Raw genomic sequence first — 21,699 nt, 5'->3', positions numbered from 1 at the left:
CTTCAGCGCGTTCGCGCCCCCTTTGGGCGCGTTCGCGCTGAACCAGTTTTTCTGACTGTACCTTTGTTCAGTAAAAAGGTCATAACTTTTGATCCCGATATCGTGTGGGGGCCCACAACCTATGGTTGGAAAGATATTTCAATTATCTACAACTTTCATTCTTTGTATTTTTCCAAATTCCAAACTTATAATACCGTTTTTTCCCCTCTAAGTCAGATCATCCGAAAATGTTATCTTAAATCGCCCTTTTGGAAGGCTTATGCCTATATTTGGCTTATGGGTCCTTCTTAGGACTTGCTCAAACTTTCATGTACTACTCATATGTCTCTTCATATGTACTTTATAAAACTCTGATGTGTGGGCCCCACTTAGCGTGCAACAACGAGGTTTCTCATTAAGTGCCATATGAACCAATTCATCCCGTATGGTCTCCAAATGTCATATATATGTTATTGTTACATTCTTATAATATAACCTTCATCTTGAACCCGAGTCCTCTAATTTGTTCAAGCGCGTTTGCGCCCTTTAGTGGCGCGTTCGCTTCAGCATTGGCCCTTGGCCTTCGCGCGCGGCTCGCGCCTTTCTGGCGCGTTCGCGCGGACCATTTCTCCCCGTCATCGCTAGCTCCGACCGTGGTAACGTCCATATCTCCTTACCTCGATGTCCGATTGAGGAGCGGTTTGTTGCGTTGGGAACTAGACTTCCCAAACTTCACTTTAGACTTTTGTTTCACTTCAAAACTCTTAATATACTAAAACATATTCTTCTTCCAATTAGGCCAAAATTTTCGTACCCAACCTTGCCCAACTTTCCTTCAAAGCCTCGGAAACTTAATCTCCTCAGTTCAATAGTTTTCCAATCCTCGCATAACCTGTTACGCAAACTCGGACTCTTGTAATCGTAACACGAGCACCTATGATCTTGCATTTTCTCGACAATAACTCCAATGTCGCACTTGAATAGCTAATACCTAATCGAATCTCAACGTACCGAAACTACGGGGTATAACATCAGCCCCGAAGGCACGAGGTGTTACACATACTCTCTATCAAAACTTTGAACAGATACCAGGAGGAGCTAAAAGTCCCTAATTTTTTGATAGAACGCAGCCTCCTAATGTTAGGATAAGTTATGACAATGCCATCTTTTTTGTTAGCTAATTGTATGTCCTTGTTTTAGTGTGAATGTGTAACATTTGTTGTTAAGCATTCTTAATTTTAGCCTAGATTGCTTGCAGTATATATGTGATGTGTACCAGGGCCAGGGTCTAGTCCCTTTTTTTTGTGTGTTCTTCATAAATGGCATACATCACTCCTAGAACTTACATCCTGGAAATTAAAAAAAAAAAAATGAAGTCTGTGCCATTCCTGTAGGTAAAGGGTTACTTGTTTACCCTTTCTTTTGCACAAACTGTTTAATGAAATACTAATATTGAGATGGGGAAAAGTAATAGTACTCTTTTTGTTTTAATTTATGTGGCATTTTTATTTTCCCAGAATTAAACTATATAAACTTTGAAAATATTTTAAAATATATTTTTTTTCATCATATTGACATGAGAAAATTGGTAACTTGTAATACTTTTCATATAGTTGAAAATCCAAATTCTAGTTTTAAAATATTTGAGTTGATTTAATAGAATTTAACTTCAAAAATTAATCAGATTGACTCCAAAGAAGTGAAAAGTGCCACATAAATTGAAACGGAGAGAGCACTCCCTCCATTTGAAAATAAGTGGTGTTTTAAGCTTGGGCACACTCCTTAAGAAAACTACTTATTTCTAGAAAGTAAGATGTATTTTTACTAACTTACCCTTAATAAATGCCTTGAAAAAGATGTAATAGCTCTTTAGAGTAGTTTCTTGGTTTATGTAAAATTCCTTTTATTTAAAAAAAGATAAAATTGGAAGAACATCATTAATTTCTTTTTAATTTTGTGAAATATCACTTAGTTTGAAACAAAATGAAAAGATAAAAATACTACGTACCTATTTTGAAAGGGAGTAATTATTTGTGCAGGACAAAAAAGACTCGAAAGCCTAACAAGAGAGTAGTGCAGTTGGCAGTTAGAGCTCGATAGAAGTTAGAATAATAAAAGCTTTGTAGTAATCTGCAGTTGCTTGGTAGTAGCTTTGAAGTTGCATGCATCAGCGTTGACGACACCTGTTTAAATCCTTCAGCAAACCCTAACAAGTATTTGGCTCTTTAATTTATTTGTCTTCAACACTTCTGATTTCTAGCTACAGCTAAGATACTTAACCTACATGAATGCATGGTGAATCACACTTTGAAATACTCACTCTGTGCATTTTTATTTGTCAATCAGTGGCGGAGCCAGGATTCTGACCTAGAGGGTTCAAAAAATGAAGAAGTAAATACACGAAGAAGTCAAAGGGGTTCATATATAGTATATACACATAAAAAAATAATTTAACCTTATATATATAATGTAGTTTTTCATCGAGGGGGTTCGGATGAACACCCTAGAGCCTACTTAGCTCCGCCCCTGTGTCAATGGACTTTACACTTTCTTCAACAAATAATTAAAAAAAGTGTATGTTTTACCATTATATTGATACTCATATTAATTAGTGTATAGTCTTAAGTCTTCAAAAATAATTTGAGAAATAAGTCATGAATGTTAAGGATTATATGACATAACAGGTTAACATACATTGCACATAGTGTAAGAATTCTTTATGTTACCACTGGAGCCTGAAATTCGAATAAAATGCTCTATTCATCACAATTTATGTGGTACCATCCGAATTTTGAGAGTTAAATAAACATTTTTTACCGCGATTTTCTTATAATGCTTTTAAATATTTTGAATCGTCAATCATCGTGATTTGTATTACTTTTTACGTAATTTCCAAGTATGTAAACGTTATTTCAAAAAGTTTAAATGATTTCATGTTCGAATTCACGGTCAAAATTAAAAAGTTTGACCTCTTAAAATTCGGTGCCACATAAATTGGGACAGAGAGGAAGTAACAATGAACCACTTTTGCAGATATACCAAATTACCAATTACTCTATATCAAAGGAGAAAAAAATATATGTGTATGAGTGTGTGTATATATAAATTGTACATAAACAAATTTATTTTTCTCTATATGTAGAGTATAATTTTTCGATAATTTCAATTGAATTTCTCTCATCAATGTGGCTCTGCTACTAACTGTCATAGGTGTTTGTTTTGTTTCAATCGGCGGAAAAAAACAACTTTGAATTAAAACCATCTCTGTTTCCAAAACGAAAGCCAAAGGATAAAAATTTAGGGCAAATAAAGCAGTAGAATTAATGTTTTTGTTGACCTGACGCATGCAATTGTCATTAATTACACAACCATCAACCTTCAGCTATATACCTTTATCCCCAATACTAGCCATCTTGCATGCGAGACACAACTATCCAACGTAAGCAAAATTAAAAGCTACTTACTTTGGTTCTCCAACTTATATATAAGAAGCAACAAAACCCATTCTTTCCATAAGATTATAACAATGGAGTCCATAAGAAGGAGAAAACCGAGTTTGAAACCAATTGAAACTAAGGGTAAGGCCACGGAAGCAGCTGAAGAAGAGCCATTGAGTCCGTCGGCAAGGTTATTTCACGAGCCCAACTTTAACGTCCATGTTATAGGTATTATGGGCTCGAAATCAAGAATCAATCCGCAAGTTGTCAAAGAGCATTTGCCCCATACTTTGCTTAAGCATCCACGTTTCTCCAGCCTCCAGGTACCAAAAATAGACAAATTTTAAATTTAATTTTTCCAATGATATATTTTTTTTGCAAGTAGAGCAAATCTACCTAATATTTTTAGATTAAAATATCTATATATACAAGTAAAAATGTTATTTGGATGTCTAAAGTATCAGTGGACATTCAGTGACACAAAATACATACAACAACATAATTGTATTTTTTTGTTAGCCAATTGTATGTTTTTGCCGAATTTTATATATTGTTTTGAAAAATAATTTTTTCCGCTAAACCTGATAATTAGACCCCCTAGTTTTAAGTCTCTAGGTAAAAGTGTGAGATTTTCTCACAAAGAAACTTGTTACTGCTCTGACTTTTTTTCCCCTTAATTCTTTTTTGGGGTGTACAGAGATTGGGTTATAGTGGAAAGCCTAGGCTATGCATAAAGCCCAAGAGCAAGCTATCATGAAGAGCCTTTCTCTTCGAATATTGAGTTTGTATCATTTGAATCAATAAGCTATCGCTATCGAATATTAAAAATATAAAAAAATATACTGCGCTAGATCTTAGACAAAAACTGAAATTACAAGTACTTAGAAAGTAAGTCTAGTGTGCTTTTCCCTAGTAAGTTCGATGCTTAAATACTGTTAACGAAAAAAAGGGTGAATTGTCAAAATACATACGAACGATATACAATATCCACGAATTGGTATTCCTTCTTAAACTGCATGTTTAATTCAATATTGTAGGTGGTGGATGAGAAAAAAAATGGAGAAATGAAATGGGTGCGGACAAAGGTGGACTTAGATAAGCACATTGTGGTACCACAAGTGGAAGAACTAAACCTACAAGAATCACCAGATAAATTCGTAGAGGATTATATTGAAAACCTTAGCAAAACAACTCTTGACAAATCGAAACCTATGTGGGATCTCCATCTTCTTAATGTCAAAACATCTGATGCTGAGGCTGTTTGCATTTTTCGAATCCACCATTCACTTGGAGATGGCACCTCTCTTATTTCCCTTTTATTGGCTTGTATGCGTCAAGCTGCTGATCCAAATAAAGTTCCAACTATTCCAGGAAATAAAAAGAGGCAGCCTATTATTAATTCTTTGGGGCATTCTACTAAGGGATTGCGACGATATGTTATGAAAATTTGGTATTTTATGAAATTGGTCTGGTATACAATGGTGGATGTATTGATGTTTATGGCTACGGCTATGTTCTTGAAGGATACAAATACGCCGATTAAGGGCTGCCCTGGTTCTGAATTTAACCCTAGACGAGTTGTTTACGGGACAGTAAGTCTTGATGATATGAAGTTGGTGAAAAATGCATTGAATATGGTAAGTCCAAACAAATTTACTCCGTTCATCTCAATTTGTTTGTGTTATTTTCTTTTTTAGTTTGTTATAAAAATAATATCACATTCTATATTTAGTACTCCTCTGTCCCAAAAAAATTGACACTTTTTGCTTTTCGAGAGTTAAACGAGTTGTTCTTTGACCGTAATTTTTTCATGTCTTTTAAATATTTTAAATTATTAATTATGGTGACTTATAGCACATTTTACGTAGTTTCCAAATATGTAAATTTTATTCCAAGAAAATTAAAGATTCTATGTGCAAACACATGGTCAAAATTAAGAAGTTTGACTCACGAAAAGCGAAAAGTGTCAATCTTTTTGGGACGGAGGGAGTATCTCTTTACCTCCAACATCCTACATGGCATATTTAAGACCACCGGATTCAAAGGGCATTCAGGGACATTACACACATCTTTCGTTTAGAGTAATGGTAAAAAACATAACTAAACTATCACTTTTTCGCGAGTTTCATACCTCAACTATCCATTGTTCTTTTTACCTACCAAACTATTACTCCCTTTGCATTAAAACACACCTTGATGCAGAGTTGACCAACTATCCGTTGGTCCCTTTACCTACCAAAACTAGTTTCAAGGTGTGTTTTAATACGAATGGAGTGATAGTTTAGATAGGTAAAGGGAACAATGGCTAACTGAGGTATATATGAAACTCGTGAAAAAATGATAGTTTAGGTATGTTTTTTATCATTAACTCTTTGATTAAGATCACAAGATTTTAAAGTTTTTTTTTTATTTTCTTAAATACTGTGTCAAGTCAAACTAAGAAAAATAAATTAAAACATGAGTAGTAATTCTATGTCGCAGCAACTTCATAATATTCAATTTTCCTCCTTATTTCCCCCATCCAATCAATTTTGCATTAGGAACAAAATGTAGATGTTAATAGTTGTTTGATGTTTTAATTGGACTTTAATTTGTCATTTCTTGCGCAGACAGTAACGGATGTCGCTTTGGGAGTAACACAAGCTGGTTTGTCTATCTATCTTAATAGGAGATATGGTAAGTTTCTGCTTCATGTATTAGAAGTACTAAGCTTTTATGATTTTATACTTTTGTTTTCTTTAACTAGTGTTTAAGAAAAAAAAATTCCCCATCTTGCACATGTATTTATATTAACCAGAAAAACATATTACATGAACCAGGTGCAAGTTCAAGTGCAATTGAAAATAAGGGTGTCAAATGGGCGTGTTAGGCTGAATTTGGGTGGATCAAAATGGATTGTATTAATAAATAGGCAGGTTAATGACATGTCCAAAATTTACATGGTTGAAATGAATTGGGCTAAAATGCGCTAAGAAATGGGTCATAACCCAACTCACCTGATTCTTACTAAGTTTTTAATTTCTTTGTTTGATTTCTTATAATTTGTTGAAGTTCCTAATAGACACTTGTTCTTTGTTATGTCAATATGACACATCTCAAACCAAAAAAGTCTTTTTAAAAATATTTTGAAAAGGTATCTCATGTGTCAATTTGGGTTACATATCAGTCCAGATTTTAAATGGGCTGATTTGGACAGGTCAAAATGGGCTGAATTACTAAATGGACAATTGGCCTGCCCAACTTGAACGGATTGGGGACTCATGTTTTCATGAGCAAATTATACCATCCAAAGTGCAACCACATCTCCTACCTTTCTATACATTAACTTGCATATATATATATATATATATATAGTCATTAGACTAGAACGTTGCCGTTTATCTTGTTGGAAAAGCCCTCAACTATTTGTAGGATATTTTCTGGAAGGTTGTACATAATGGTTGCTTCATCCAGAGTGGTAGCATGCTTGGCTAAACTATCTGCCACTTTGTTGGCCTCGCTAAAACAATCCGCGATCTCAACACTTGCTTAGGATAAAATCTGTGTAGTGTCCTCTAATTACTTCCTTGAGCTTGTAATTGTTGGAGCACTGATTCTCTAGCATATGTTTGGAACAATAAGAGAATCAAGCTCCAAAACTAATTAATTGAAATCATTTCTTTATCTTTATCTATTATACACAAACAGTGATTTACACACCTTAAAAATAACTATAAGAAACTGTTCATAACAAGCAGAACTAGTTATCAGAAAGGTAAGGTAAACAACCTCCTAAAACAAGTAACGGTACACATATAATTGTAAATTTCCCTCTATCTTCTTTACACTATCAGTATAAAATGTAGATAAGTTAAATCCAAAAAGAATTACTTAGAATTTAGTTCATCCAGGAATTTTATGGCAGTAATCTTTTATGTAAAATTTTGCAGGTGAAGGCAAGAAAGACAAGGGAGCAACAGAGAAAAACAATAATCTTCCCATGAACATCAGACTTAGATCAACTATCCTTATGAACCTAAGACCATCAGTAGGAATTCAGGTGATGGCATCCATTGTTCCTTCAAAATCTTGATTAGCACTTCAAATTTCTTAGCTTATATACTTGAGTTAATGGTCAAAAACAAACCTGAACAATCACTTTTTCGCGAGCTTCATACTCTAACTATCAGTTGTTTTCTTTTCCTACCTGAACTATCATCATCTATGCATTAAAACACATCTCGAAGCTAATTAGGCCAACTATCAGTTGTTTCCTTTTCCTAACTAAACTAGCACCGAGGTTTGTTCTAATACATAGATAGTGATAGTTCAGTTAAGAAAAGGGAACAACTGATAGTTAAGTTGTGAAACTCGCGAAAGAGATAGTTCGGGTGTGTTTTTCAGCAATACCTCTATATACTTTATGTCAAGTTATTAACATTCTTTTTGGGCTTTCTTTCATGTTTAACTAACAACTAGGCTTTGGCTGATATGATGGACGAAAACACTGAGGCAAAGTGGGGGAATTGTGTTGGTTTTGTTCTTCTACCCTTTAAAATTGCATTACGAGATGACCCGTTAGATTATCTCAGAGAAGCTAAGGCAACTATTGATCGGAAGAAAAACTCTCTTGAAGCTATCTACACATTTTCCATTTCAGAATTAGCACTCAAATTATTTGGGATTAAGGTACTTAATGACACTCATTTCTCAATACTCTTGATGCTCCGTATAAGATCTCTTCATTGCAAGATTTGACCCTTTTTTCTTCTGTGAAAAATAATATATATTAATTTCAGGCATCAAGTTCGATATCGCACAGAATTATCACCAATACAACAATGTGCTTTTCCTGTTTGCCTGGTCCTCAAGAGGAAATTGGCTTCTATGGGCATCCTTTGGCTTACATTGCACCCGGTTCTTATGGACAACCTCATGTAAGTATTTTACTCATAAATATGATATACGTAAATATACATATAATATATAAATTATATACATTGTCAGTGTATAGGTTTTTTATGGTTTGGCTAGAGTCCGTAATTAATTTTGGTTGATGGGCCAAAAATGAAAAAAAACCTTTTTTTTTGTTTCTTTAGATGTTCTACTATCATTTATGCATGAGGGAATTTTGTTTTGATTCTTACAGTTTACGGCCAAATTTAAATTTCAGGCATTGATGATTAATTATCAAAGCTATATAAACAAGATGACTATTGTTCTAAGTGTCGATGAAAGCGTGATTCCTGATCCACATCAACTGGCGGACGATTTTGAACAATCTCTAAAGCTTATCAAGGATGCTGTGGTGGAAAGAGGTCTTTGCCATGAGTAGAAAATGTTGTTTGACAATATAATGTTTAGCTTGCTCTTGTAGCTTTATGGCTCTACTGTACCGTTCGTTTTTCTTGTAAGAAGGTATCTTGTTGACAAAATATAGAAACTATAATGCTATAAACAATGTCATGATAACATAATTAAATCAAATACAATATTTTGAGAAATATGTGAAATGTAATCGTCAATCATCACATACGGACCATCTTTCAAGATTCGTTGAGGAGCTTTCAATTAAATGTGAATTAAGCTTGTCGGGCAACCTCTTTGACAAGCATGAATGAACCGACAAAAGCATCGCGAAGCTGGTTCGAATCTGATATTATACCATCATCAACTGCTACAGCAAATGTTTAATTACTTCACGCATGAACCAGTAGCCCCTATAATATATACGCATTTGAATTTAGCGATTTTGACCTGAATACACTGCTAAAAAGACAGTCTTTTTCGATCTGGAAATTTCAAACTCACTTTTGGTCGAAAAAACAACGACCTCATGAGGTTGAAATTTCCAGCTTTTTTTTTTATATAGGATTTCGACCTCACTGGGTCGATTTTTTAACGGGAAAATATAATTTTGATCTTGTACAAATAATAAATGGAAAAAAATCATTTCATACAAAATTAAATTATATAATTAATTAAAAAAATAAAAAAAATGAAATTTCGACCGCATGCGGTCGGAAAAATTAAGCAACAAAACAACAACAGATGTCTATCATTTTCTTTTCTGGATTGCATTCTTCTGTTTGCAGTTACATGTGTCGTAAGATTTTAACTTTTAGTGAAAACAAGTAAGCACCAAAATATTCATGTATGTAGCTTTTTCATTGGTATTTCATTACCTTAAAAAAAATTATGACTTATGAAATATATTGGCTAAACTAGGCAGTCCTAATTTACAAGGGTTCTATAGATTGTAATTGGTAATTACAATATTTCTTTTGCCTTTATAATATGCCTTGCTATCAGCTTGTAGCATGCATCTTGAGGGCTTAACGACTAAACAAGTAATAACAGGGTTTAGTATGCCTTGCTTGTATAATGCATTAGTCTCAGAAGAGCGTTTCACCTTAAGGTAAAAAGTAATAAGATACTCATTGAACTTACCTTATATTATTAAATATAACAGAATTTAAAATTACCAACTAAAACAAATGCTCTAGTAATTATACAACCCCGGTATACGAGTGCGGACACTCCTTCCTCGGAATCGGTACCGGTAGTTAGTGAGCTCACGGAGCTCTTTCCCACACACTTACCCGGTATACCACCTGATCATTATATTGATTTCTGCATTTATTTGGAGCCATGCACTTGGCCTATTTCTATTCCACCTTACCGTATGCTTCGGTAGAGTTAAGGGAGTTGAAGGAGTAATTGCAAGACTTGTTGAGTAAGGATTCATCAGACCTAGTATTTCCCCTTGGGGTGCTCCTTTGTTGTTCGAGAAGAAAAAAGATGGATCTATACAGATGTGTATCGATTTTAGGCAGTTGAACAGCGTTATTGTTCAGAACAAGTATCCGATACCCCGCATTGATTACTTGTTTGACCAGCTTCAGGGTGCATCGGTATTCTCTAAGATTGATTTGAGATCGGGCTGTCACCAGTTGAAGATTAGAGCCGAGGATATTGCAAAGACGACTTTCAGGACCCGCTATGGTCATTATGAGTTCTTGGTGATGTCTTTCGAGCTTACCAATGCCCCCGCAGTGTTCATGGTCTTGATGAATGGGATCTTTAAACCTTACTTGGATTCATTTGTGATTGTGTTCATTGATGACATCTTGGTGTACTCTTGTAGTAAGGAAGATCATGAGAAGCATTTGAAGATAGTTCTTGGGTTGTTGAAAGAGAAGAAGTTATATACCAAATTTTCTAAGTGATCGAGAGTTTTGGAAGTTATATGGCAACTTTTCTAAGTGAGAGTTGTGTCTAAGGATGGAATTATGGTAGATCCCAAGAAGATCGAGGCAGTTAGAGATTGGGCTAAGCCTCTTCGGTGTCTGAGATTCGAAGCTTTGTGGGCTTAGTGAGTTACTATCGTCGGTTGGTGAAGGAGTTCTCAGCTATTGCTTCTACTTTGACTCGGTTGACTCAGAAGAATGTGCCCTTTAAGTGGTCCAATAAGTGTGAATAGAGCTTCCAAAAGCTCAAAGCTTTATTGACCTCAGCTCCGATTTTGGCATTATCTGTGGAATGTAGAGACTTTACCGTTTATTGTGATGCTTCCCCTATTGGTTTGAGTTGTATGTTGATGCAAAAGGGTAAGGTGATTGCGTATGCTTCGAGGTAGTTGAAGGTCCATGAAAATAACTACCCCTCTCATGACTTAGGATTGGCGGCGGTAGTATTTGCTTTGAAGATTGGAGACATTTGTTGTATGGATTCCTTTGTGAGGTATTCACGAATCGTCGTAGCCTCCAGTATATGTTCAATCAGTAGGATATGAATTCGAGGCAATGGTGGATGGAGTTGCTCAGGGATTATGATATCACCATTCTTTATTATGCGGGAAAGGATAATGTGGTAGTTGATGCGTTAAGCTGTAAGGCAGTGAGTATGGGTAGCTTGGCGTGCCTCCTTGTTGGGGAGCGTCCCTTAGCTATGGAGGTTCAGTCTTTGGCTAATAGCATAGTGAGACTTGATATTTCAGAACCTGTCAAGCAACTAGCATGTGTTGAGGTGAGATCGTCTCTTTTGGAGCATATTAAGGCCCATCAATTTGAGAATGTTAAATTGTGCAAGATTTGGGATTATGTACTAAGTGGAGAAGACAATGAGGCTATTCTTGATGATGAGGGTCTTCTGAGGATTAAGGGGCGCATTTCCGTTCCTAGGATTGGTGGTTTGATTAAGTTGATTTTTCAGGAGGCTCAAAGTTCTAGATACTCCTTTCATCCTGGTGCTACAAAGATGTATCGCTACTTGAGACAACATTATTAATGGGGTAGGATGAAAAGGGACATAATGGATTTCGTTTCCTAGTGTTTGAATTGCTAGCATGTTAAGTATGAGCACCAGAGACCGGGTGGTGTGGCTCAGAGGATGCCTATTCCCGAGTGGAAGTGGGAGAGGATAGCTATGGATTTCGTGGTTGGTCTACCGAAGACTTTGGGCAAGTTTGATGCCATTTGGGTTATTGTTGATAGGTTGACTAAGTCCGCGCACTTCATTCCAGTTCAGACTACCTACAACTCGGAGAAGTTGGCTAGGATCTATATTGAGATCGTCAGATTGCATGGAGTACCCATTTCCATCATTTCAGATCGAGGCACTCAGTTCACTTCCCATTTTTGGAGGACTTTACAAAAGGAATTGGGGATTTAGTTGGATCTTAGTACCACTTTTCACCCGCAGATAGATGGTCAGTCCGAGAGGACTATTCAGGTATTAAAGGATATATTGTGGGCTTGTGTTATCGACTTTGGTGGTCATTGCGACCAGTTCTTACCTTTGGTAGAGTTCGTGTACAACAACAATTATAGCTCGAGTATCGACATGGCACCGTTTGAGGCTTTGTATGGTAGAAGATGTCGTTCTCCGATTGGTTGGTTCAATACATTCGAGGTGAGACTGTGGGGTACTGATTTATTGAGGGAGTCCTTCGACAAGGTGAAGCTGATTTAGGAAAAACTTTGTACTGCTTAGAGCAAGAAAAATGAGTATGCGCAGCGGAAGGTTCGGGATTTGGAGTTTATGGTTGGTGACCAGGTTCTATTGAAGGTCTCACCCAGGAAAGGTATGATAAGATTTGGGAAGAAGGGAAAGTTAATCCCGATGTTCATTGGTTTTTTTGAGATTATTCGACGTGTAGGTGAGGTGGCTTATGATTTAGCGTTGCCACCAGTCTTAGCGGGTGTTCACCCGGTGTTCCATGCTTCTATGTTGAAGAAGTATCATTATGATGGGTCTTATATCATACAAACTCGCGTATTATTCGATTAGAATGTTGTCAAAAATCGAAAAAAAATGAAGCCGATGGCGATATTGGATAGGCAAGTACGAAAGTTGAGATCAAAAGAGGTAGCTTCAGTAAAGGTGCAATGGAATCACCGTACAGTTGAAGAGGCTACATGGGAGACTGAGGCCGATACACATAGTAGATATCCTCAGTTTTTTACTGATTCAGGTACTTTCCTTCTCTATTCAAGGACGAGCGGTTGTTGAATTAGTATCTTATGTAACGACTCGTTTGGTTGTTTAGGCTCGTTTGACCTTTTTACCCCCGCTAACTCTTCCCCAAGCTCAGTTAAAGTGGTTTTGACCCGCGGGGATGGGGTTTAGTATGTTCCCAAGGTAGTCGGGAGAGTCTTTATGGTTCTTGAGGATTTTAGAAACCTTTAAGTTGAATAAGTGAAAAAGAGTTGACCAATAATTGACTTTTGGGTTCACAAGCCTTCTTGGGATTTTCATCTGTTCCACTAGTTTTGAATGGTCGACTATAAATAGGTAGGGTGTTTGGTTCGATTTCCAAGGCACTCGGGGGCATTTTGGTAATTGGGTTGGAAACTTGGTTTTGGGGGCTTGGGGGTAGACTAGGTCAAGATGACCTCGTTTGGGAATTTAGAGGGCGCAGATGTGTTCGTAGCGTATTTTTATAGTGGGTTGCATGTTTTGCTTGTATCTTGAAGGTCTCGGATGAGAGTTGGGTTTCGGGTTGAAGTTGGTGAGAAACTAGAAAATTTTGGTTTCTGGTGTGCCGCCTATGCGGACTTGGGTTCGCATCTGCGGACCCACCTATTCGGGGCTTGGACCGCAGATGCAAAATGATGCGTTGTTAAATGAGGCCGCATCTGAGTGAATGGATCCGCAGATGCGGTCGTCCGCAGATGCGAGATCGCTGTATCAGTAACCATAAAGTCCCAAATTCGAACCATTTCTTTTCATTCACTAAACTGGAGTCTTAAAGGATTTCTAAAGGCCGATTTTGCTGAACTTTTTGAGGATTCTTCCATTATGTAAGTTTTTTTACCATCTTATTTTGTGTATGTTACCATTAAAAGGGGGAAAACCATGTTACAGAATCATGTTTAAGTTAGGGGGTTTTGGGGTGACGAACCATCTTTAATTCTAAATCATGTTTTGTTGGGAAATTTCCTTGATTCTAGTCATGTAATCATTGGGGTTACTAGCTGCTAAGCTTGAATTTCTCTTTTAGTAAAGATTTTGATTATGGAAAATAAGGGTTTTCGTATAAATTGGGGGTTTTGATGGAATAATGCAATTGATGCTAAATTGAGACTAGTTTGTGATGATAATGGGTTTTTGGACTTCCTAATCCTTTTGTGGCCTAAATTTCATATAAATTCTCTCTTTTACCTTTGTGGGCCCGGGGTCCCCTTTTTAAAGGTAGTTTCAGATTTCGAATGGTTTTGTGGAAATATGGGTATTGTTAGTCTCTTAATCTAACATAGAATAATTATTTGGAAGAATTTGATCGATCCGAGGCTATTCAGAAAGGAAAGGCTTTGGCTTGAAGTTCGTGGCACCCATTTGGCCCTTAAGGTAGGTTACGGCTTACCCTTGGTTAGACTCTGATTAGCTAAGCATATGTAGATGTTAGTTATTGACGGGAAAAGCATGATAGGCCTTCGGTATGGTGTGGTGGTGATTCCTATTATGTTGGTAAATTGTGCAAGATGTTGGGCTTACGTAGCCGTGGAGATATTCTTGTGATTTATTTGTTCTCATCTTTGTTTCATGACATCTCACTTATAATCTGGAATGAAAGGGTAATATTGATGGATATATTTGATATGTGTTTTATGGCAAGATACGATTTACTGTTGTCATGTTATTGAGGCTTTATCATGCATGGCATTGCATTCCATCTTCCTAGTGATATGATATGTTAGCATTTGAAATAATAATAAGCTGAAAGAGTGTAGCCTCCGAGGATGCCTTTGCCGGAGGAAGTGGGAGAGAGATAGAGAATTGATCGTGGTCTTTTGTCACACCCGATCACGATGGGGCATGATGGGCACTCGGCCCTTACTTACTAAGTCCGTGAACCCACTAGTTCTCGTTATACTCATAGTCTCGTTGGCCAAGTTGGCATGGAATGAAAGGCATGATGAAAGTTTTCGGAAAAACATTCTTTCATCTTTATCAAATCAAGTAAGATCTGCCAATCATATGAAATTGGAAAGTAATGCATGATAATACATCGGCTTACGGAGCGAAAGCACATGACATACTATATACGTGATGCGTACGCAAAGTCTCTAACATAAATCATTATACCATGACATGGATATATCGTCGGCTTGTCCGGAAAGAAATGGTGGTCATTGCGATCCAGCTTGGAACATGCTTACAGCCATATCCTGCTCGTACAACAACAATTATAATGAAACGCGAGCGTCCACGAAGGGACATCGGTACGAATAATGTGCGAGGCTATGTAAGGCATGAATAATAACATAATATAGATATGAAAAGTAACAATGAGTAGAGAGATAACACGAACATAGCTGGATGCACGATTTAGGCGGATGTCATGCAAGGTGAAGCTGATTTTAAAAACATTTCATACATATAGATAGTAACATGCCGAAGGCACAAATTTGGAGTTTATGGTTAGCCATGAAGGTCTCGGTGTGATATATAAGTAGTATTATGCCCGGAAAGTTAAGGCTCGGTGTTATCATCTTTTTGCGTCCGGGCCTCCGCGTGAGATTCATAACATGCCCGATATAGCGGTGATGTGCACGTCTACGTGCACACCGCCCGGCTATAGCGTGGCGCGGTGTGAGAAAATACATACGTATATATAAAAGCATGCATAAGAGCTATCATTATGATGGGTGACTTAAGGTCGGTAACCTCACCCAAAGGGGATTCACTATTATCGTCGCTTTGTCTCACCTTGAAGGAACAATTAATTTAAGGTGGCAGACTATCAATGGAGATCAAAAGAACTAAGAAGAAAGGTGCAATAAGACCATAAATCTCATAGGGCATCGAGTACGGGAGACTTTTGGAATCTTAAAAGAAATAGTCCTTAGCGAACAAAATTGAGACATCAAGAAATGGTTCAACGTTCTCATAACGTCATCGTAATAATATATAGTTCGGACATGGAAATCTCGAATAAAATTATCTCATAATAACATGAAATCCGTATGCCTTGGAGCTTGGATAAATAAATCCCATTATGATCATCATCATGGTTATCATATAAGAAATTATTCACCTACTGCCATCATAGAAACTTTAAAGTCATGAATCTCTCTTCCCAAGGTAGTGAGAGTTTTCATGGAATTCAAGCATAGTTTGGTAGAGAAAAGAATCATGCCTTTGGGAGCTCAATAACATCATAAGGATCGTTGACCAATAATCCTGACTTTTGCGGTTAACAATGATATTATGGTACGACATAAAGGTTTATAATGGTCGACTATTAGAAAGAAAGGGACTAGGTTCTTAACATACCTGGAAGACAAATTCTCGACTTCCAACTTATTTCCTGTCTTTCAACTCGCTTAAGAATTATTCGCGGCATTTGTAATCTAGCGTATTTTATAGAACCATTCATAATATCATTAGGGTCATCGTCATACGCTCGTCGAGAGTTAATGAAGATCCTTTTTAAAGTGTAGAAACTCGAAAATTTCCCATTTATATGCGCTAACCACGCGATTCCAATTCAACAACCAACAACATCAACAACAAAGCCAATAGCAATAACATCATTTCCAACACCAACATATGCCATAAAACAGCCCGCTGTTGTTTCTCTAAATTTCCCAACCAACCAACTTGGGATACGACTAATTAATAACTTTCATTCCGTAAAGAAGTCGAAATTAATACTAAAAACATCCCCAACATCCTACAAGATAATTATATGTATTTTCATCCAAATTTCTCTTCAACCCTCAATCCATAAATCAACAACATCAACATTGGGGGTAAACCATAACCATCTTTAATTCTAAAATTATTCCTTAATTCATTGATTGATAGAGAAAGAGATTCACAATTCATACCTTTTTTTTTTTTTTTTATGAAGGTAGCCAAATCTTCATCATTTTCTTGTTCCCAAGCCACTCCAACACTAAACGAAATTTATATTGGCGATTACGGGTTGCCCGGACCCTCGGTCAATACTTCGTTACTTGAAATTTCAATCAAATCTCTCGATTTTTGTGATGTATTTTCTCCTTTGTTGCTGAATTTTCTGTAGCAATTTTTGGTACTTTTTAGATGAAAAAAAATAGAATTTTAACCCTTTTTATAAGAATTGATCGATCCGAGGCTATTGGTGCGTACGGCTGACGATTCGCGAAGCCTTGGGTAAGGGCACCCATTCAGTTTGTAACGTCTATAATTCTCTATTCGAGGGACCTATCGATGAACGGTTTGTTGCATTACAAACTAGACTCGGCATAGGCTTCATTTTGGTCTTAAAACACCTTAAAACTCCATATACACTAGGAGATGTATGCGCCTCAAAGTTGACTAAAATCCGTCCGGCATTTCTGATATTTTCGTCGATTTATTTTCTCCATCTTTGCTCGATCTCGAAATATTTAGAAACTCTCCATACATGATATTTATCAATGGATAGATTTGATAATGTGCCATGTTCTCGTGTTTCAAAATACTCTTTCCCGAATGTCAAGAGCTTACGATGCATCGTAATTCATTCCATCTCATCCTTGTTACGTACTTCCCGTAGCTTGTGCCTTTCCAAACATCATGGATCGTCTCCCGAAAGACTCCATTACTACGGTGAGGTACATGTCATACTCATGTTAAAGAGAGATAAGGGGGTAGATCCGAGGTCTTTCTTTTGCAGTGGAGTGTGTGCTCGTGATCCGAGGTCATATACCAGAGTGAGGGAGAGTGTGTACATGGACTTCACGGGTCCCCCATAGTTCATGGATATTGAGGCATTGCCCATAGCACGTGTATGGTGGAGAAGCGCCTGTGTGACAGCTCTTTGCATAAAGAAGAGCCTGTGTGGCAGCTCAGTGCAGTTGCATTGCATTGCATCGCATAACATTACATCCCATACATTTATCTACTCTTGAACGTTGACTTGGCAACTTATACTTATCATCTGATTTTGTATTTGACATGTTCTATGACTTGGTCTTGACAGCTTATCTGCTCTACTTGTCTATTTCTTTCTATTTATATGTGTGAACTAATCGTTGTCGGCCTATGATACCTACTAGTACGTGTGTTTGTACTCATATACTACCCTTGGTGCGCTTTTGCTTGAGTGCAGAGTTTGCTATTGGCTCTAGTTCATGCCCTCATGAGTGATCCCGAGACTTTTTGATAGAGTATCCAGGGTGAGCTATGTTCCGGATCCGCAGCTCGGAGACTCTTCCCTATTTATATTTGTCCTTTCTTATTCTGAGACAATATTGTTAGAGTTGATTGTACTTCCCATTCAGACTATGTACTTATTTAGTAATGGCTCTTGTACTTATTCCTGACTAGATTTTGGGGTATTTATGTATTCAGTACTTCTGCACTTTTGATATTATATACTGAGACTGTTAGTATACTTGTATGCTTACTTCCTCTTAATGAATGTCAACTAAAATGAGATAGGTTAAGGGAAGGGTTCGCCCACCAGGGGGTTAGTGTGGGTGACCTCACGATTCCTGAGTCGTGTCGTGACAGTATTTCAAATATGAAACTTGGGTGTATTTGTGCATGGTAAGGAACATGGATTGCAAAATTTGATACTTTTTGAATTGCTAAAGGCGTAACAAGGTATTGCATTCAGAGATTTTATGGTTGTGGAAGGTGGAGTACGAGGCCACATGCCTTATGTTGAAGTGTTTGAAGTGGTGAACGAGATGAGTGAAAGCACAAGAAGGAGAATTTGATGTATTTAGTTGCCATGAAGTTCTATCAGATTTCTGTATCGGGTGTGAACTTAGAGACATGAAAATTTTAAGTCATAAGGTGTACTTTCCTGGTACTAAGATGATAAGTTGGGCGAAGTTCAAATTTTGATGTCAAGAGTAACAACATGTGATTGATTATTCATGGAAAAAGAGGATGGAATGGGTCATTGCAGACTTATAGAAGGCTTACTATTTAGTTTTAAAGATTCGGAATGAGTTTGGGTGACTACTAGTGATATTCAAGGAATCATGCATTCGTACACTGGGTCATGGATTCATCGCTAAGAAGACATTTGGTTATCCTAGTAGCCTATTTATAGCCAGATTCCCTAGATTGACGGTTTAGGATAGCGGTAGGGCATGCTTATCCGGACTTGTTGGCAATTTTGCCAGTGGGTTTGATAATATTTTGTTGATGTTAGTTATATGTATAGTTCTAGTGACTTACGTAGGAACTTGATGATTTACTGAGGAGATACAAATGGATATGGGAAATTCTTGATGTGATCAGTTGATTTTCTACAAATTTGGCACAGCAAGAAATCACAAGCATGATGCGCATTGCATGTTATTTGAAGGTTTAAGAGGAATTTGACGATGCATGTTGACTGAGTAGCTTAAGCTCAATGATACAAAACTGACGGATTTTGAATTAGCACAATAGGCTTGGATAAGGTCAGTTTTTTACGGAAATGCTTAGAGTTGGCTCAGCTTCTTTTATGACAAGAAGGAGTCATGATTTAGACTTTTGGTGTGTGACAACATGTTTCCTATGGATTCTTGGTACTAAATACGATTTTGGAAGGTGTGTAAGAAAGATAATTAAGTAGAATCATAGTATTTTACAGGTACTGGTTAGACAATGGATTGCGGCTACTACTAGAGGATTGTGGTGACTATGATGGTATTTGCGGTCCCATTGGATATAAACAATTTGGTTTTTTAACATGAAGAAATAAATCAGTCAATTGCATTCAGAATTATGGTTATATTCAAAGATCAAGTAATATGAGCGGAGTCAGTTCAAATATATGAAAAACAGTTGTGGAGGAAGTTTCAGGCATGGAAAGTGGAGCTATAGGTTATTGAGCAAAGTCAATGGAAGATTTAGCGGATAGAGTGAAGAGGCGGTGCTATCGGGGTGATCCCTACCTGTGGATGCTTACATGAAGTTTATGACGGATATTCCTTGGCTGTTCGACAACTTTGGTGCTTCCTTTCTTTACTGGATGAACATTTATTGAAGTGGTAGATGATGTAACCACCCGCTAGGTCGTTTTGAGCCTTTTGACTCTTTTTTCCTGAAATACCATTCCCGTGGCTTTGTTATGGAACTAATGACTGATGCGTGACACAATTCCCAAGGTAATCAAGTGAGTATCAAATAAGAAATGGTAAATTTACAAGTTCTTTAGTTATGGAAATGAGTAAGTTTGATCAAAGTCAACATCAGGCGTTAATGACCGTATAGGTGTTTTGTCGATTCCATGAGGTCCGAAATGTGATTTATGACTTAGTCACGTAGTTGGTTCAGATACTGAGGGGCTCAGGTGCATTTTGTCCTTTGGTTGAGAATTAGTTATGTTTGAAGGTTAGAGTTGACCACTGTCAACAAATTTGTTAACACGAGCCCTTTTTGATGTTTCGAGTGTGCGAGAAGGTTCGTAGCGTGTTTTATGACTGAAAAACATATTTGGTTTGTGTAAGAGAGATTCTGAATGAGTTTCGAGTGCTAAAACGAAGTTTGGACCATGGATGGTTTTCAGTTAATGGTGCAACAGGTGCCCTTTTACGCGATTGCAAGGACCGGACCGCATTCGTAGAGGGCTGGGTGGTGATGCCTCGCAGTCGCAAGGGGTAGGATTGCGATTGTGAAGGGGAAATTTTGGGCTGGGTCAGGTTCGTTCTTCGTGAACGCCGACGGTGTCCCGCGATCACGACGAATGCATTATAGCACACAATAAATTTATTTCTCTATTACGAAAGTCATTTCATATGCATATGTAAGGCCAACAAGCTATAACCAAGAAAGAAAACTATCCAGGAGGCCAATAAGGCCAAATAGAATACATATGCACTGACCGATAACCTGTAAACCTCTAACAGTACTAAGATGTGTCAACTGATCAGGACAGGGTCCCGCCATACCCATAACCATATATATATATATATATACACACACACGTACATCTGCCAGAATGACTCGACCAACAACTCCCGGAAAAGTGGAGCGCGACAACCAACTACCGAACTCTCGGCATTCCCTAGTAAGGCACACCTGCGTGGCTATCTTCACATGTGGGCATGATCATAACACACAAAAGGGCGTCAGTACGAAAGATGTATCGAGTATTTAAGGAGGGAAGCATAATCATAAAGTATGTAAACAACATGAGAAGAGATGTAGAGACAACCTAAAACTTGGAACAAGGTCACTGAGGGAAACCATAACACAACATGAATATAAATGTATGCTCGTAAAATCATTCCTCACTGTGGAGGCATACATCATATTGTATAATAATAATAATAATAATAATCCCTTTGTGGGGTGACCTCATCATTATAACATCATCTCGGCCCAACTGATCAGTGGCATGCACAGTTACGTGCCTACCCGCCCGTCTATGACATGGTATGGTAGAGAAAGAAATAAATCTAGGTGCACATCTACCTGCCTACCCTGCCGAATATAGCATGGCTCGGTAATGAAAATAAATACATGTATATAAGTGCAATGCAAGACCGACCTCAGAAGAGATATCACGTAAAGAATCGGAGTAACCTATCATCGTTATGCTCTGACCATTGTTATTCTCGCTACGCTCATCATTCTTTAATCAATAGGCTAAAAAATAAAAGTACAGGGAAACATCTTGTAATGAATTATAAACAAAGCCGAAGTTGGCCAAATTCTTATGAAATATGATCGACACAACTTTTATCAGAAAGAGTGTACCAACGGGAGGTTCGTCACCTTTGAGCAATAGACAATAAGATAAGGATTAACTCAATTAAAAGAAGTACAATCAACTCAACTTTGAATTGAACAGTACCGTAACGAATATCGTTCTTACTTCATAAAC

At 37.3% G+C, this 21,699-nt stretch overlaps 1 protein-coding gene across 1 annotated transcript; it reads left to right on the top strand.

Moving 5' to 3' along the window:
* The first annotated feature begins 3,484 nt into the window (after nt 1-3,484).
* Nucleotides 3,485-8,895, top strand: LOC132045712 (wax ester synthase/diacylglycerol acyltransferase 11-like). Its single transcript, XM_059436280.1, has 7 exons — nt 3,485-3,739; nt 4,454-5,053; nt 6,026-6,092; nt 7,346-7,455; nt 7,875-8,084; nt 8,195-8,332; nt 8,569-8,895. Exons 1-7 carry the CDS (start codon nt 3,506-3,508, stop codon nt 8,728-8,730), a joined length of 1,521 nt encoding a protein of 506 aa, XP_059292263.1. The 5' UTR covers nt 3,485-3,505; the 3' UTR covers nt 8,731-8,895.
* The last annotated feature ends 12,804 nt before the right edge of the window (nt 8,896-21,699 follow it).

This window comes from Lycium ferocissimum, unplaced genomic scaffold, assembly GCF_029784015.1.
Source record: "Lycium ferocissimum isolate CSIRO_LF1 unplaced genomic scaffold, AGI_CSIRO_Lferr_CH_V1 ctg7733, whole genome shotgun sequence".
In the NCBI taxonomy this organism is placed as follows: Eukaryota; Viridiplantae; Streptophyta; class Magnoliopsida; order Solanales; family Solanaceae; genus Lycium; species Lycium ferocissimum.
Note: the sequence above shows the minus strand (reverse complement) of the source record. Positions and strands in the feature narration are given on the sequence as shown.

What these genes read in the sequence shown, in the direction of transcription:
- LOC132045712 (XM_059436280.1), top strand. Translation starts at nt 3,506, where the DNA reads ATGGAGTCCATAAGAAGGAGAAAACCGAGTTTGAAACCAATTGAAACT. An exon ending in CACGTTTCTCCAGCCTCCAG is followed by an intron (nt 3,740 to 4,453) that starts GTACCAAAAATA and finishes TCAATATTGTAG; the next exon opens with GTGGTGGATGAGAAAAAAAA. An exon ending in GACCATCAGTAGGAATTCAG is followed by an intron (nt 7,456 to 7,874) that starts GTGATGGCATCC and finishes ACTAACAACTAG; the next exon opens with GCTTTGGCTGATATGATGGA.